The 18983-nt window shown below is 37.6% G+C and overlaps 1 protein-coding gene across 1 annotated transcript in view; it reads left to right on the top strand.

Moving 5' to 3' along the window:
- The window catches only part of SLC6A11 (solute carrier family 6 member 11), a 170669-nt gene that overhangs the window by 121170 nt on the left and 30516 nt on the right, over window positions 1-18983 (top strand). Inside the window, exon 7 of the mRNA XM_074198567.1 lies at window positions 17029-17132. Within this exon, the coding sequence (XP_074054668.1) occupies window positions 17029-17132 (104 nt within the window). The remainder of the gene's footprint in view (window positions 1-17028; window positions 17133-18983) is intronic.

Raw genomic sequence — 18983 nt, 5'->3', positions numbered from 1 at the left:
GTTAGATGACTTGCCTAGGGTCACACAGTTAATATCAAGAGTCTGAGGTCACATTTGAACTCAAGTCCTTCTAACTGCAGGGACAGGACTCTATCCTCTCTCCTGATGATTCTGAACCCAGAAGCAGTGATTAAAAACAAATATTTCCAGCTTCTCAAGAGCTAAGTCAAGAAGTAATGATCTCAGGGCAGCTAGGTGGCACAGTGGATAGAGCACTGGCCCTGGAGTCAGGAGGACCTGAGTTCAAATCCGACCTCAGACACTTACCTAGCTGTGTGGCCTTGGGCAAGTCGCTTAACCCCATTGCCTTGCAAAAACCTAAAAAGAAAAAAAAAGAAGTAATGATCTCCAGCTCCAGGATTTGGGTTTAGTGGTATGGATAGATTTCTGAGGTATCAAGGGAAGTGTTTACTTACATCACAAAACTGAACAAAGGTCATTGGCATGATAACTGAGGATGATGAAGTTGGTCTTTACATCCTCAGACATATCCTTATCTTTTATATAGGTGTTCCCTTAGCTTCCTTTAAGACACAGCTCAGGGGCCATTGCTTTTCCTGACACCCTCTACTATTACCAGCATCCTTTTCCTATTTGAGTTTCTTGTTATTATTTTTATTTGCTTACCCATGTTTACATCCTTCCCAACTCCTACCAATGTCGCCAGTCGACAAGAATTTATGGAACGCTCACTACTGCCAAGCACATTAAAGGCTGATTAAAAAAAGAACAAGCAAAACTAATTCCTGCCTTCTAAGTGTTTACATTCCAATTAGAAAACACAATACATAAAAGGGAACTACAGTTGTATGACACAGTGGATAGAGCATGAGCTCTGGAGTCAGGAGGACCTGAGTACAAATTCAGCCTCAGACACTTAATACTTACTTAGCTGTGTGACCTTGGGTAACACTTAATCCCATTGCCTTGCAATAAACAAACAAACAATAAATAAATGGAATTGAAGATGGGGGAAGAGAGAAGCCAGGGTCTGGAGAGGAATAAAAGAAAATTCATTTAATGTCTTTGTATCCGCAGAGTTAAATACAGTGCTTTAGATTTAGTAGATGTTTAACAAACATGTATTGGATTAAATTACAATAAATATAGATGTAGAAGGGACCAGAGCCCTCCATCCTCTCCCTCTGGGTAGATGAAACCACTGAATATTCCATAAAACTGACTCTTTAACATCCAAAGCAATTTCATCAATTGGGATTTTTAGTGCTTTCTTTCTTGGACTACTTTTTTTTTATTTTTAGTTTTGGTGATCCTATATACAATGTAGGGTGGAATGTGGGGGCCAGAAAAACTCAAAACATTTCCTGACTGCCTTCTAACAAAGTCTTGCTTGCAGAATAATGGAGTGGGGAGAAGAATGGATCAGAAGGCTGATGCTTGGATTGAATCCTGGGCTTGGCTCTTATCTCATATACAGCTCTAAAAATCAGTTTCCCCTTTATGTAAAATGAAAGCGACTAGATGATCTCTGAAGTCCCTTTTTGAGCTAAAACCTATGAATGGGTAATGAAGAGCTAATAGTCTGAGACAAAAATCAATGAACTCTCAAGGGGCCAGATATATATGAAACTGCATGAGATTAAATGTAGCACAACACATTTAGGATCAAAGATTTGTTTTTGTTTATTCTAAAATAATCTTCTGGTTCAACTTTCTCATTTTACATCTGGGGAAACAGAAACTCAAAGAAATTAAATGATTTACCTAGGATCTCTTAAGTACTTAAGGACAAAAACTGGGAAATCACTGAACAAATTATGGCATACAATTGTAATGGAATATTATTGTCCCATAAGAAGCAAGTAATATGAAGAATTCAGGTAGACTTGAATTGTATATGATATGATGGATAGTGAAGAAAATGAAAACAAAAGGATGATATAAACACTATGAGAATATACCCATAAGCAACAAAATACCAGTCAAACCAATGAATAATGTTAATAAATCTCAGATGTGGAGAGGGATGTATTATTGGGTTTATTGTATGTGATTGGTCAGTCCTTTTTCAGTCATGTCCAACTCTTCATGACCCCATTTTGAGTTTTATTGGCAAAGATACTGGAGTGGTTTGCCATTTCCTTCTGCAGCTCATTTTACAGTTGAGGAAACTGAGGTAAACAAGGTTAAATGACTTGCCCAAGCTCACACAACTAGTAAATGTCTGAGACTAGATTTGAACTTAGGTCTTTCTGACTCCAGGCCTGGTGCTTAATCCATTGTACCACTAGGAACAATCAAAATATTATGTGGTTTTACTTTATATTTTTCACTGAATGGATGTTGTAGGGAGTGTTGTTAGGACATTTGTTGGGCAGCATGTCTGTCTTGGTGTCATAACAAGGTATATCCATTTTTTTAAGGACCAACTTATAGAAGCAGAATTTTCCTCCAGTTTCCCAACTCTTCTCACTCTAATATATTAATTAAAAGATTCAAATTTGCTTTATGAATTCAAAATCTTTTACTAGGGGAAGGGTGGCATTCTAGAAACAATAAACACAACAGGAGTCTATCATGTGACTATAAAATTTAGACCTACTCCTGAAGAGGCATTCCTTTTGCATATTTTCACCAAGGATTCCCTTGATATGCATGTTGATCATTCTTACAAAAAAAAATTTTAAACAAGAAAGTAGGCATATGGGTTGGTCATCTTAATAGTGTCTTGGTAACCCTTCAGAGTATTACTATCATTCATGATACATTCCATTCGTTTTTTTTGGCAAGGCAATTGGGGTTGTTACTTGCCCAGGGACACACAGCTAGTAAGTATCAAGTGTTTGAGGTTGGATTTGAACTCATGTCCTTCTGACTCCAAGGTAATTTCTTTATTCATTGTATGCCACTGAGCTGCCTACTTTCCATTGAATTTTGATATTTTCTTCTTTATGGTATCGGAGGCAAAGCAATCCTGCCATGCTTTCTATATTGAATCATCTTCTACTTGTATTTTCTCATTGTGTTATTAGATCCAATTGCCTTTCCCAACTGTTATCTTCCAAGGTACTTCCTTCTTCATGAATCCATGAAAGGAATTAGATGTTTACAATATGAAGTAAATATGAAAAATAAAAAAAATTCCTGTCCTCAAGAAGTTTGCATTTACTGTAATTTTTTTAAAAAGCAATTCATATTTCTCCAACACTTTACAGTTTGCAAAATACTTTATTCATGTATGTTATCTAAGCAAACCACAAATCATGGGAGAAAGGCATTGTTATTATTAACCCCATTTTACAGAGGCTCGTGACTTAGCACAGAGCCCCTTACTCAAATCTAATTCATGTACTTGTCAAGGTATCATCTACCTGATAGTATGGTCTTCTTCAAGAACAAAGGACAAAAATAGTATCATTTTTCAGAGGAGGAAACTGAGGCTCAGAGAGGTTAAATAACTTTCCATTATCACACTGTTAAAAAAAAGTCAAAGACAGTATCTGAACTTTTGATCTCTGTGGGCCTCCAGTACATTTTCTTCTCTTGTACCAAACTGACTGATTTTAGAATACAGTGTGACCATCTGGGTGCTACTTCTTAGGGCAGAAATAATAGAATTGGAGAAGTCCATCAATGAAATAATAAACACATTCTGTGTATCAGGTGCTGGAGATATAAAAAATGGCAAAAGCTATCCCTGCCCTCAAGGTGCTTGCATTCAAATTAGGGACATAACATGTTAATAACTAGGTATATATCAAAGCAGAATAGATGAAAGTTAATCTGAGAGGGAAGCCTTTCACTTTCTTCACAAAAATACCTAAAGGATTAGAAAGGTTTTATTATATGGGTAATTGACCCAAAAAAGACCTTTTGCTTCTTCCGATTCTTTGTCACTTCTCTAATTATGAATTTTCTTTGCCTATTCCCTCAATATAAATTCTATGTGTAGGAAGAAACTCAAGGATCATAGAATGCTAGAATTATAAAGGACCTTTGAGATCATCTATTCCAACCTTCTCATTTTTCATATAGGCAACTAAGTGATGCAATGGATAGAGTACTGGCCCTAGAGTCAGGAGGATCTGAATTCAAATACACTCTTGGACATTTGACACTTGCAAACTGAGTGACCCCAGGAAAGTCACTTAATCCTGCTTCCCTGGCATCCAGGATCATCTCCAGGCATCCTGATGCATATCTGATAACTGGAATCAGATGATTCCAGAAAATATGAGACTTGGTGACTCATGTATGTCATGGCATCACCTCCTGATATCAAGGTTGTTTTCTAGAATGAAGATAAACAACAACAACATTTTTTTCATAAAAAGGAAACTGAGGATCAGGGAAATTGAGTGACTTACTCAATCACACACAGTTAGTGAATTGTTGTGTTGGAATTTGAACTCACATAAAATTTATATTGAGGGAATAGGTTAAAATAATATAGTGAAAACTCAAACAGAAGTAAAAATTCTTAATCTGTCAACCTTTGCAGCTCTTGGTTGTAGCTCTTGGTTGTTAGAGTTGTTGCTATGGCTATGTAACTATTCAGTCATGGCTGTTTCTTTGTGACTCCATTTACTGTGTTCTTGGCAAAGATACTGGAAGGGCTTGCCATTTCCTTCTCCATTTCATTTTACAGATGAGGTAATTGAGGCAAATAGGGTTTAAATGACTTGGCCAGGGTCACATAGTAAGTGAGGTCAAATTTGAACTCAGGTTTTACTGACTCCAGATCTATGTCTATGTTGTTCTCTAGCTTCCCCAATATCAGAGTATTTGAGTTCAAATATATTCCCCATCACTTATAATCTGTGTGATCAGGTGCAAATAATTTCCCCTCTGAGGTCTTCAGTTTCTTTATCTACAAAATGAGGGGGTTTAGTCACTGGATGATCTCCAAGACATGTTCTAGTTCAAATTCTAACAATAACTATTTTCCAATGACTAAAAATCCAATGAACTTTCTATTACCCCATACTACTTCTCAGGGAAAATTAAAAAAAAAAAAGAACATTTTCCTGATCCTAAAGCCTCTGTGACAGCTTTGAAGGGACTAGATGGTTCAGTAATGGATTAAAAAACCCAGAGCCAGGATCCCAATGCTGCTTTCTTGACCTCAAGATTGGCATCACCAGCAGGCAACTCCCTGGGATGAAAGAATGATTCAACTTGTCTGACCATGCTAACCTTTGCAAATGGGGATGGGTAAAGGGACTTCTAAAGGAATTTAGGCCTGTGGCCCATATTTGTCACTTTAAGGAAGCCTGGCGAGCATCAGAAAAGAGCACATTGGACCTGAGGTTGGAAGACCTAGGATCAAATCCTGGCTTGGTACCTTCCTACCTCTGTGATCCTAAGCAAGGTAATCAGCCTCACTGTCAGTTTCTTATTCTGTAAAATGATAAGCTCAGACTAGATCTGAGCTTCCTTCTGGCTCAAAATTTCTCTGATTATGTTTCCTCCTTGGGAAAACGGGCAGAATAATATCTCAAATGATTCCAGTGTCATTGCCAAAAAATTTTTAAATAGGATCACAAAGAGTCAGACATGACTGAAACACTACAGCAACACCATCACAACATTATTTATAATGACAAAACATTTCGCAAGCATCTTCTCATGTGTTTTGCCCAACAATCTACTGAATTTGGCAGAATCGATAGGACCACCTCCATTTGATAGAGAAGTAATTGACAAATGAGAAAAATGAGTTGAGCAAGGACCATGGACATGTCTTTTTATCTTTCTCACTTCACTTTGTTCATCTGTAAAATAAGAATAGTTGGCCTTTATACATACATACATACATACATACATACATACATACATACATATATAGGTATTTGTATGTATGTAAATATACGCATACATCAAACTTTAATAGATTCTGCTGAACTAAGACTTTTGCTTTGCACAGCAGCTCAGGCTTAGCAAACTCCATAGCCAACATTCTTTCCACTTAATGGTGATCATCTTCCCTCTGTGGGCTATTGGGAGCATCAAATGAGATCCTAAGATTGCTAATGAATCGACCAAGGTCTTCACTTATTAAGTAAAGATTTGAGCCCAGTACTATACTAAACACTGAAAATACCAAGAAAAAGCAAAATACAAAATACAAACTAGCTCCTGTTTTCAAGGAGCTTGCATTCCAGTCGGAAAGATAGAATGCTTATAATAGAACTATATAGGAAAGTTAGATGGTGCAATGACCTTGGAGTCAGGACAGGAGTTTGAATTCAGCCTCAGACACCTGGGCAAGTCACTTAATCCTGATTGCCTCACATCATAACCCTGATGGCCAGGGCCATCTCCAGGCATTCTGATTCATATCTGGCCACTTGACCCAAATAATTCTGGAGGAGAAAGTGAGGTTGGTGACTTAGGACAGCACTCCCTCACTCAGATTCAATTCATGCGCTTGTCATGGTATCACCTCCTTAATGTCATGGTCTTCTTTGAGGATGATGGACAAACATCACATCACATAGAATTATATACAAGATCCCAGAATTAAAGGTGAAAGTTACTGTCTAGGTAGTATAAATTGACTTGTCTAAGATAAGTTGCAGAGCTAGAATTTGAACCTAGAGCTTCTTACTACAAATCCAGACCCTCCTCCTGAGTTGAAAGCTCTTCAAAAAGCATCAAAATGTATCAATACAAGATTTTTATTGCAATCGTTGTTGGTCTGCCTAATTAATTAGGCATTGAGACCCTTTGCTCTTGATCTAATCCACTCCCACACCCCAAACCCAAGCCTTTCCTCCTAACCTCCTCCCCAGTATTCTTTTACTCAACTTTTTTATGTTCTACCTTTATGGACAAAGATGACAGAAAGTGAGTTTCTATGGCTAATTCTCCATATTATACATAAGAGAAAAGAAACAACAAGGTCAGTTTATGCAAATTGTCTCTCTCTAGAACTTAACTGAATGGTTCCTTCATATACCAAAATCATTTCAATCTAATGACATTTAACTGGCACTAGCCTTGACCCCAAGCCAGATTCCAGACTCTTACTTTGGCCCTGCCCCAGATAAGAACCCAGAGTCAACCCAAGAACCAGAGTGGCTCCCCAAAAATGCTATCTGAACATATCAACAGAACATATTCATACTTCTTCCATACTAGGGTGATCTCTGACCCCTTAACCATCAAGCCATTCCCAATGGTTTTGCTGAGAGCATTAGCATTTAAATATGTCCAAAGAAGCTAAGCTTTCTCCCTCTGAAGGCCAACATGAATAAGCCAAAAAATGGGTATTTGAATCCTTCTCCCCATCTCCCCTTTCCTCATAAAGGATATACTGTATTCATGGGCGTCTTTATGTGGCATTAGCAGAAGGTGGGAGAGTGAGTGCTTAGCAACCCTGAGAATTCTGAAAAAGAGATGGAGAGGAAGTGATTCCCATGTAATTATTCACTCCTACAAAAGCTGTTGTCAGGTAGATACTGGAAACATGACTGTTGTATTCTTCTCCTAACCCACTTTGAATCTTTTGTGAATCTCTCCCACTAGAGAGGATGGGAAGAAAGGGTTTAATTCAGCCATTTTCTTCCTGGCCATATAAGTTGGGTTTTCTCCTTAAATGAAAACATAGCTTAAAAAAGTTGTGTTGCTCTGTGTGTATATGGTTTTGTGTGTGTGTGTGTATGTGTTTGTGTGTCTGTGTGTCTGTGTCTTTGTGTATGTGTGTGTGTTGAAGAAAAGGAAAGGAAAAAAATAACCCTGGATAGTAAACCTCAGAAAGAAAGGCAAGTCTTGTCTCCTTGCTCACCATTTTCCACTCTCAATTGCTTGCTACTGGTGACAGTCAGCTTCCACGTGTGATATTGGGTCTGGCTTTTTTTTATTGGTCACTTCAATAGATTCGCTTGGCAAGACTTTGGGACCACAAGATGCTCTCAAATTGAACAACAACAAAAAAAGTTGGCTGCTTTTTCTAGTACTTGGTGCCAGGGGTGAGAACCAGAGACTTGGAGAATCTTACGAGTTGGCAAAGACCTTAGAGATCATCTATTCCAACCTCCCAACTCCAGGAATCCCTTCTCCAACATTTCTAATGAATATTCATCTAGTCAGTCAGCTTCTGCTTGGGGGATGGGAAGGAGGTCTAGAGATGATAAGCACCTTGAGGGCAGGGCCAACTTTGTGTTGCTTCTAGTATCTATATTTTAATTAGTGCTTGCTGAATGATTGGATAAATGAAAGACCAATGAAAGCAAGAGAATATTAAAGCTGGAAGAAATTTTAGATATTAATGGGATAGTTCTGATAGTGAAAAAAATGAACTGGTGGTAATCTCCCTACATAGCAATCTGATGTTAATTCGCTTAGAAAATCTTATCATATTTTTTTTGATTCTACCCAATATATTTTAGCAAAGGTAGGGGATGGAGTAATCACTCAATCAATATCTATAGATTCTTTGATTGACAGAAGTCACTTGATGGACCAACAGCTGAAGAAGTCAACTATATGTATATCAAAGGGTTTGGTCACATAAATTTAGAACCAGAAGAACTTTAAAGGCATTCAACTACCAAGCCATTCACTTTATTGATGAGTGAAACTGAGGCACAAAGAGGTTAGGTGATTTGCTCAAGCTCATACAGCTAGCAAGTGACTGAAATGGGATTTAAATCCAGGTCTTCCTGGCTCAAAGTTCAGTCCTCTATACATTCCATTTTTTCTGGGGTTTTTTTTGACATTTCCTGAATTATGAGTTTTCTTCTGTTCTTTAAACACAAGATTCCATTTGGATATGATTAGAAAGAAGCTTGTAGAATAGAATACTAGAGTTAGAAAGCATCTTACAAATCATCCAGTTGCTCTCCCATATTGTACATGTGAGGAAACTGAAGGCTAGATAGGTTTAATGACTTCCTTAATGTCACCCAGTAAGTAGCTGAATTAGAATCTGAACCCATATTAGGATAGTATAATGATAAGTCAAGTGGTGATAATGCCCTGCCAACCTCTCTGGGTCTAGTGGTCCTCCATTTCACCAGAATAGAGTTGGTGACTGATCTCATCCAAGCTCTATGAGCAATCAAGTATCCCAAATAGACAGACGGCTAGGACCTGGAAATGAAATAAAGGGAAGAAGGATAAGAATGTTGTTGATGGTGAGTGTTCATTGTGGGATATCACTAAATACCTACCATATCTAACCTGACTCATACTCAATAGACTCTAAGATCAACTTTCTTCAAGCTATTGTGCTCAACCCCAGTACTATGCTGGACAGATAAGCATTATCTAGTTGGCCCCCAACTCAACACTGTGCACTCATACTTTGTTTTCATGCCATTTCATACATTCTGTTTTGTCTTCTTTCTTCTCCACCCCACCATACTTTCCAACTCTTGCTGTGGGAGCAGAAATGAAATCAAGACATGTCCATACATTATTCTACAAATCAATTCATCATCCCTATGATTTTTCCAGATCAAAATACCCCACCTGGTCACAATTCTCATTGTTTGGTCTTCTCCTATTAGAAAGTAAGCTTCTTGAAGATAGGGACTATCTTTCTTGTTCTATTTCTATTTCCATCTAGTAATACAGTGATTGACACACACACAAAGCTCGTAATATTTGCTATTTTCATTCATTCATTCATCTATCCATTCATTGTATATGTGTATGCCTTTTAGGTCTTTATAATCTAGTTCATTCCTAGCTTGTCTTCTTACATTTTATCCCATTCCATGTATTCTCTAATCCAGTAACACTGGCCTTCTTGAAAAATCTCACTCCTAATACTTTATCAACCAATTCCTTGCATTTTCATTGACTGTTTGACAGTGATGGAATTCTCTCTTCCCTCTTCTCTGCTTGTTGACTTCCTTCTTGTGCTAGTTAAAATCCTTTCCCAACCCTTCTTAAAGCTAGTGTTTTCATCTCCCTGTTTAGTTTCAATTTATTCATATGACTTTTATATATCTCATTTGTTCATTGCTGTTTGAATGTCAGTCATCTCCTCCATTGGACAGTGAATTGCTTCAGAGACAGGATTCTCTGAGTCTGTGAGTCTGCCGTGTGTGTGTGTGTGTGTGTGTGTGTGTGTGTACAGTAATTGACTTGACTACCTTTTATACTGTAAGCTCCTTGAGGGCAAGATTTGCCTTTGATTTTTATTTGTACCCACAGAATTCAGTCACACAGTATTTAATAAATGATTTCTTCATTCATTCATCTTTTTCATTTAAATTGCTGTGTAGCCACATCTTGCTCCCCATTCTGTACTTTTGCAACCAAATTTACCCAGTTCAAGTGTACATTTCCCATATTAAATTTCCTCTTATTGGATTCTCTCCATGGTTCTAGTTTGTTGACTTTTTTTTGAATTCTAATGAACATCTGTGTTGATTGTGAAGTCCCATTGAGACATCTTGATGAGTATGTTTAGTGGGAACTTGGAGTCACAAATCTAGAGTGTAAGAAAAACATCAAGACTAATGAAAAAGATTTGAAGCTGACAGTTGAGTAGGGCCATGGAAGAAGACAGATTATTTAAAAAGAGAATATAGGAAGAGAAAGGAAGGAAAGGGAGAAATGAAGAAGAAAAGGCATCATGGAGTTGGGGAGAAGTCAACAGAAAACAAAACAATTTTTGGTCTTAATGGATACATCTAATAAGGAAAACAAGCTAGACACAGATGAGTGCCTAGAAATATGAAGGCTTGAGGAGTTCAAATATAATATTCGTGTGACTATCAGCAGTTCTTGGCAAGTCCCTAATGAACGTATCACAGTGTGTATTTCATGACTCCATTGGGTGATTGTAAGAATCAAATGAGATTTTGGCAGGATATTAATTCACAATTATAAATTACTATGTCAATGTGTTATAATTCTTATTCTCCATATAAAATCATAAGATTTAGAACTGCAAGAGCCATAGAGATTATCTTGGTCAATTCCTTAATTTTACGAACAAGGAAAAAAAGATAGAGGATTTAAGGGATTTGTCCAAGGAACACAAATGTATGTAGCAGAACCTAGATTTGAATTTGATCTTCTCATTCCCAATCCAATGCTATTTCCACCACAGACCCTACAAAGAACTGGAAGCACCCCCCAGAATAAGTTACAGCAAAATGGTCCATGAAGTCCCATTGCCTCCTCAAAGCAAAATAGATACTCAGACTTTCTCCCTCTCCCATCTGGAGAGAAGCTCTTTTCCACCATTCCATCCCCATGCAGTTCAGTTCCGTAGTTAGAACTGGAGTAACCCTGGAGTGTGGACAGGCCAAGGCTCTGACTGCTGGAACGCCCCCCATTCACCAAGTAGAGGTACAGCTGAGGGAACAGGGACTGACCCAACTGCTGACCTAGCTTCCATGGTTGTTGGGGTTTGGTTTTTTTCCTTCAACTTTTGTGGCTGTTATTGAGAACTAAGAAACCCTTTTTTCAGTTGACCTGTGCTGTGTGCAGAGTTTTGAAAGTGCCCAATCCTGTGAAACAACTTGTCTGTCAATGAGTTTCGGCTACCCAGTTTCTCTCTCTTTGAGAGGTAGTCGGCCTTATTAGATTTAGCGTGACAGCCCCGGAACCATTTAATCCCCAAGGAAGAGCCAAGGCTTCTTCTAAACCACAAAAATATCAAATAGTCTTAAGACCAAAGCTTTCTTTAATAACATGTAAAGCTTCATCTCCCTAACATGGTTTGACCTTGAACAAGATGCTTCCCTTTGTGAGCCTCAGTTTCTTCAACTGTTAAATGAGAATGTTGGACTAGATCAGGTATTCTAAACCTAGCATCCTTGCACCCTGATCTATGGAGAGACTTCAGTGTGTTTGTGAATTTTGATGGGAAAAATGTAGCTTTATTTTCACTAAATTTTGTGTCCTTTATAATCTTATAATGTCAGCAAATTTATTTTATGCATTTCAAAATATTATTCTTTTTTTCAAAATATTATTCTTAAACGAAATCCATAGTCTTCACCAGACCACCAGAGAGAGTCCATGATACACAAAAGATTAAGAAAACTGGACAAAATGATAACTGGTACCCCCCCCATAAATATTGACTCACTTGAGTGATAAAGTAACGTTTGTTTACTCTTAAACAAGAATATTTTATTAATGCATAAAAAACATTATTGTACAAAATGAGAATAAATATTTAATTTTAAAAATCCTGCATAAAAAAGAAAAACGATAACTGGTAGTCTCTCACATGATTATATAAAATTGGCTTTGGGAAAAGTTCTTAGGACCAGTTGACATTACTGAACTGATCACTTCACTTCTCAGCCTAGAATGATTTCAGCAACTGAGCAAACTCTTCTATCCTTTTACAGCTCTCAGTGCCCAATGTTGTGCCCTGATATGGAAGGCAATCTTCCATAAGTTGACATCATATGATAAAATGCCCTGGTTTTTTTATTTTATTTTTATATATCTTTTCAATTGATAAGAATTTATTTTCTCTTTCTTCCCCTCCCTACCCCCTAGTTGAGAAAAAAAGGAAAAAAAATGTTTAAGTAAATATGCATAGATAAATAAAAGCCATTCCTTCATTGGTATGTTGGAAAAGCTATGTCTCATTCTGGCAGGAGACTGGTAGCATGCTTCCCCACTTTCCCCCTCCCAAACTTCTCTGGATTGTCATCCATTCTCTCTCCATTTCTCTCTCAGGATAAAAGATGCCTCCTTCTTCATCATTAAAGTGAACCCTTCTTCCTTAATCCTATTCCACCTCCAGACTTGCCCCAGTAGTTTTCCCCTCTCTCATGAAGCTTCATTCTTAGCCTCTCTACTGGCTTCTACATACTCTATCTACATTTGTCCATTCACATGCTCAGTCTCCCCAATTCCTAAATAGGTATTTCTTGAGCCATCTAACCTATCCTGCTATCATCCCATCTTTGTCTTCATCATTTAACTTCGGGGGAAAGGTTGTCTCTACCCTAAGAAGTTTTGTTATAGCTTGACTGTTTCGCAACCTCCTCCTGTTCAAAGTCATGCCATCTGACTTTTTTCCAAAAACTATCCTCTCATAGAATATCAATGACCTCTTAATGAACAAAATTAACTTGGGTTTCTCAGTTACAATCCTTATAATATTTGCACAACTGAACATTATGCTAAATAGTGGTTTCCTTGTACTTTAGAGTCATCAAACTCAGTTCTGCTCCTATTTCTCTCTTACCATTGCTGCTCTGTCTCTTTTCCTCGTTCTTTATTATGTTCAAAATGTGGATCTCCTCCCCAAGGTTGCACCCCCCTTTCTCTACACAAGTTCTAGAATCTACACTAAGGAATCCCATTCACTCCTATAGCTTCAATTCCAATCTTTATAGGAAGATGATTCCCAGGTCTCTGTCTGTAGCCCAGACCTGTCCTCTGAACTTCAATCAATTAATTAATCAACAATTTTTTTTAAATATCAGGTGTATGTCTGGCACTTCAGATCCACATCTCTATTGGAAGTTTCTAACTTAATGTCCTATAGACATCTCAAACTCAATACATTCAAAATAACTCATCATTTTCCCTCTTCCTAACTTCTCTCTTTCTGTTGAGGATACTACCATCTTTCCATTTATCTAAAGTCACACAACCTCAGAGTCACTATCACCTCTATCATGTAACTCATCCCATACATACGTATATATATGTATGAATGCCAGGTCATCCTTAGACCTTTGGCCTTTCTTAATTTTCCTGACCTAGAACAATGTCTGTCACATGTTGTTGTTTCCATTGTTTAATGTTTTCAGTCATGCCCTACTCTTAGATGAAATACTAGAGTGGTTTGCTATTTCTTTTTCCTGCTCATTTTACAGATGAGGAAACTGAGACAGACAGGGTTAAGCAACTTGTAAAGATCATACATCTACAATCTGAGACTAGATTTGAATTCAGGGAGATAAGCCTTCCTGATTCCAAGACAACACTCTATCCACTGTACAATCTAATATATAGTAGATGCTTAGTGATGATGTCTGTCCTTCATTTTCAAAGAGGACCATGACATCAAGGAGGTGATACCAGGGTGCATGTGAAGTGGATTTGAGTGAGGAGGTTACTGTGCTAAGTCACCAGCCTCATTTTCTCCTCTGGAGCCATCTGGGTCCATTGACCGGATATAGATCAGGATGACTAGAGATGGCCGTGGATGCGAGGCAACCAAGGTTAAGTGACTTGTTCAAGGTCACACAGCTATTAAATGTCTAAGATTGGATTTGAACTCAGGTCCTCTTAACTTCAGGGCTGGCACTCTGTTCACCATGCCACCTAACAGCCTTAAAGTGCTTAATAAATGTTTGTCGATTGACTCATTTAAATTTCCACAACAACTCTTGCATCTATTTGCTTTTCTCTATTCCTATAAACACTTCCCTAGTTCTTACCACCTCTTGCCTACACTAACTTTCTCATTGCTCTCCTTGTGTCAAACCTCTCCTGTCTCCAATCCACCTTCAACATAACTGTTAAATTAATATCCCTAAAGTTAGACCATGTAGCTCCCCTGCTCACAAAGATCAAGTGTTTCCTTGTTGTCTCTAGGATCTAAAGCCCTGCAGTCTGCCTTTAGCTTACTACCTTCCTAAACTTATTTCACATTACTCTCTTTCATGTGCTCTTTTGTCCAGCCAAACTATTTACTGTTCTCCACATGTGATATTCCATCTCCCAAACTCTGTACCTTTGCATTAACTATACTCCAGTACCCTCCCTCTTCACTTTTGCCTCTTGAAATCCCCAGTTTTCTTCAGATCTAAACTCAAGCTGCAATTCCTATACAAAGTCTATCCTGACCTCCTTAGTTGTTTGGCATCTAACTGCCTTGAAACAATATATTCAGTTGCCATCTCTTTTGTGTAGATTGAATTATATGCATTGTTTTCACCAGTGGAATTCTTGTGAGCATGTAATTCTTGAGGACAGGGATTGCTTCATTTTCATTTTGGTATCATTGGTGCCTAATAGCATGTTCATAGCTCATGTCTAATGTTTGTCCTTCATTTGCAAAGAAGATGATGACATCAGGGAGGTGATGTCATGGCAAGCACATGATTTGGATTTGAGTGAGGGATATTTGAGTGCTAGGTCACCTCACTTTCTCCTCCAGGGCCATCTGGATCCAGTGGTAATAACTGCATCAGGATGATTGGAGATGATCCTGGATGTGAGGCAGTCAGGGTTGAGTAACTTGTCCAAGACCACACAGTTAGAAAGAGTCAAGTGTTTGAGGTCATATTTGAACTCCTGCCCTCCTGACTCCAAGGCCAGTGCTCTGTCCACTGCACCACCTAGCTGCCCTTCACCTCTATAAATGTATCCCTTTCATTGTCCAAATCTGATTTCTCTCTTCAGTACTTCAGGTTTACACCTCCACCTTGATGTTCCTCCAGTCCCTTAAACTCTACATGTTCAAAACCAAACTTACTATTTTATCCCCTAAACCTTTCCTATTGAATTAACTGGTTCTGCCAGAAAAAACTACTGCTTATTCAGCCTCCCATTTTCTAAGCATTAGCAGTTTAGAGTTAGAAGAAATCATAGAGGCCATCAAGTTCAACCCCCATTTTAGATATTGGTAAACTGAGGCACAGAAATGTTAAAGGCACAGAAATGTTAAACTATTTTATTAGTGTCGTATATCAAATGTCTGAGGCTGAGAACTTTCTCATTCTAAATACAGTAGTTTATTCATTGCAGCACATTGTTTTCACTGTTATCTTTGATTCTTACCTCTTCCTTTCTTCTCTGTATTAATGTTTTCATATCCATGCATTTCTCTTTCCCTTGCTATCACTTCCATAATTCAAGTGGCTAGTAACAAGTGTCCTTATCAAAATAGAATTCTTTCGAATAGCTCTTCTCCCTGGTTTCTCCCTCTCTGATAATCCAGGCTTCATATTCATGCTAGATAAACTAATTTTTCTTATGAATAAACTCTAGCCATGATGGTCTTCTGCTTAACCATCTCTATAATTCCCTTTTACCCATTCAGAAAAGTTAGAATTTATTTGTTCAACATTCACAGTTCTTCATAGCTGGGCACTACAGCTTTTCAACCTAATTTCTTTATAATTCCTTTCCAAATACTTACTCTATACTCTAGTCAAATCGGATCACTCACGTTCCCTTAAATAATTGATACATTTTTTTTTAGGTTTTTGCAGGGCAATGGGGTTAAGTGGCTTGCCCAAAGTCACACAGCTAAGTAATTATTAAGTGTCTGAGGTCACATTTGAACTCAGGTCCTCCTGACTCCAGGACCAGTGCTCTATCCACTGACCCACCTAGCCACCCCAATAAGTGATACATTTATACATTTTTATGTATGTGTTTTCTTCCTATACCTAGCATGTTCCCCTCTTCTACTTTAACAGTTAAATTTTGCCTAATTCTTTAAAGTTCAGTTCAAATATCTCCTCCTCCAAGAAGCTTCCATGACTAGACCCTTGCCCTTCTATATCCCTCTAAGTCACATATAATATTTTATATCATAACAACATATTTTAAATTCTTTTCTTCTCTAATAAACTGTAAACTCTGTTAGAGCAGTGATTATGTTTTATTTAAATGTTATGTGTCATGTTGTACCTGGTCAAATTCTCTGCATACAGTAGATGCTTAATGAATATTTGTTGTTGAATGAATGAGTATATGGCAACATTGATTACAGAAAAGGAAAAGTATTCAAATGAATATATATATATATATATATAATTGAAGCTGTTGCAAAGTAACAATTTATCATTCAATGGAAGTGATCAAGCAGTGTTTTGAATAAAATGCAGTGAATTCATATTTTCAATAAGATTTGGACTTTCAGTTATCTTCCAATTCTAAAAATTCTGTGATTTAGTAGGAAGTCAATTAAAATTATTTGAGATGTTTGATTTTATTAAACCAACCCAAGAACCACACATTTGATTTTCTTAATGGATTCATCCACTATCTGAATATTTTCCAATTCCAGTCCTACCTGGTTTTCCAGGGAGACAAACAAGAAGCAACATCTCTTCATGTTTTCCCTCCTGTCTAATTTCTCCTCTATGTGACTCCTGTGATCTCTTTCTGCAGGTCTGGGTAGATGCTGGAACTCAGATCTTTTTCTCCTATGCCATCTGCCTTGGATGCTTGACAGCACTGGGAAGTTACAACAATTATAATAACAATTGCTACAGGTAAGTCTCTCATGCTACCCCCAAACAGAACCTCCAATTTTATTCATAACATCTTTCATGCTATAGGGTCGTTTCCAGAGTCTTCAGTGAAGACTGAATTTTCTTGCTTTATATTTCAATGACAAAGATGAACTTAATCAGTAGGTCTGACTCTGGGTTCCTCTGGTTTCTGAATTTGACTAAAAGAACAAGGGACTGAGCTTAAAAGGAGAGTATGAATGACATTTCAATATCTTGATGACAAATAGTTTCTTGAGTGTGAGAAGTCATCCTCTGGATTCTCTCCTAAAGGATACACAGGCAGTTTAGAGAGGACCAATTTGTGCTTGAAAAATGTGCTTACTGCCTTGGGAAATGAGCCCCCCTTTTGTCTCCTCCATGGTGAAGTGTGATGAAGTTTCTTTGTAGAAAAAGAGAACTTGGCAGGAAAGAATGCTCTGTTTTCAGTAATGTCATTAAGAAAGTGGGCATTATTAACTTCATATCACATAGGATTGACTATACTTCATGTGGACAGTCCAAGCATAATAGTATGGTTGAGCAGCCTCTACTATTGACCTATGTTTCAAGTTTTGGGGTAGTTTCTAATACTCCTTGTGTGGGGTGCATCAGAATCTATGTCAACTAGTCCTCAAAATCACATTAAAACTTTGGATAAAGGGGTGGCTAGGTGGTGCAGTGGATAGAGCACCAGCCCTGGAGTCAGGAGTACCTGAGTTCAAATCCAGACTCAGACACTTAATAATTACCTAGCTGTGTGGCCTTGGGCAAGTCACTTAACCCCATTGCCTTGCAAAAAAATATAAAAAAAACTTTGGATAACTACAAAATAGATTGTGAAAAGTTTGGGAATTAGGTATTATTATCTAGTTTAATCTTATTTCTGCTGTTTAGTTCAACTCAATAGAACATTTAATGTTATCAATAAATTATCATAGATTATAATTAATGAACTATAAATGCATTTATTATATCAAATGAATATATTGTAGTAATAAAATAAGTTTAAAGCTAATCATCATAACTAGGATTTATACAGTACTTGAATGGTTGTAAGGCGCTTACCAAATACTATCTCATTTTTCCTCTAGACAGCCAAGAAAGGTAGGTGCTGTTATTATCTCCATTCTATAGTTGAAGAAATTGAGACAAAAGAAGTTTAAGTGATTTGTTCAGGGTCAAATGAGTTATTTGGGATAGGATTTGAACTCAGTTATTCCTTATTCCAGATCCAGGACTCTATCCATTGAGATACCTAACTACATTGTGTGACTAGCCACAAAGATGAATAAGAGGAAATCCTTACCCTCAAGGAGATATTTTTTAACCTTTTTTGTGTCTTTATCCCCTTGGACAATTTGGTGGAATTAATGGATGCCTTGTCAAAATAATACTCTTATATGCTTAAGGTAAAAGACAGGATTACCAAGATGGTGATGTGGGATGCAGACAGAGATGGGAAAAGAGGAAAGGAAAAGGGGACATTAACATCCTTTGATGTCTTGACCATGAACTGGCAGACTCTGACCTTGGCTTTTTCCTTCTACAAGCTCAAAAGGTGTTATATTCCCAGAATCAGCTAGACGTAACTATTCTGCCCATGTGACTGCCCTGTCTCTTCCTTTCATGAATATTCTTTTGTCTTTACAACCCAGGTCGACAGGCAAAATCCTTTTCTGTCATTTTCACTCATTTGAGTGGAATTTTTTTCTTTCCTTATTCAGAGTTATGATGCTGGGTGTTAGAAAGAAAAAGAGCAGACCATTCAAGTGCAAAAGAATCAAATGAGGCATATTCTCTGGGGAAAGAGAAGAGGAAGGATGCAGGGGAAATCCACGTGATTAAAAAAAA

This window comes from Macrotis lagotis, chromosome 8 (assembly GCF_037893015.1).
Source record: "Macrotis lagotis isolate mMagLag1 chromosome 8, bilby.v1.9.chrom.fasta, whole genome shotgun sequence".
In the NCBI taxonomy this organism is placed as follows: Eukaryota; Metazoa; Chordata; class Mammalia; order Peramelemorphia; family Peramelidae; genus Macrotis; species Macrotis lagotis.
Note: the sequence above shows the minus strand (reverse complement) of the source record. Positions and strands in the feature narration are given on the sequence as shown.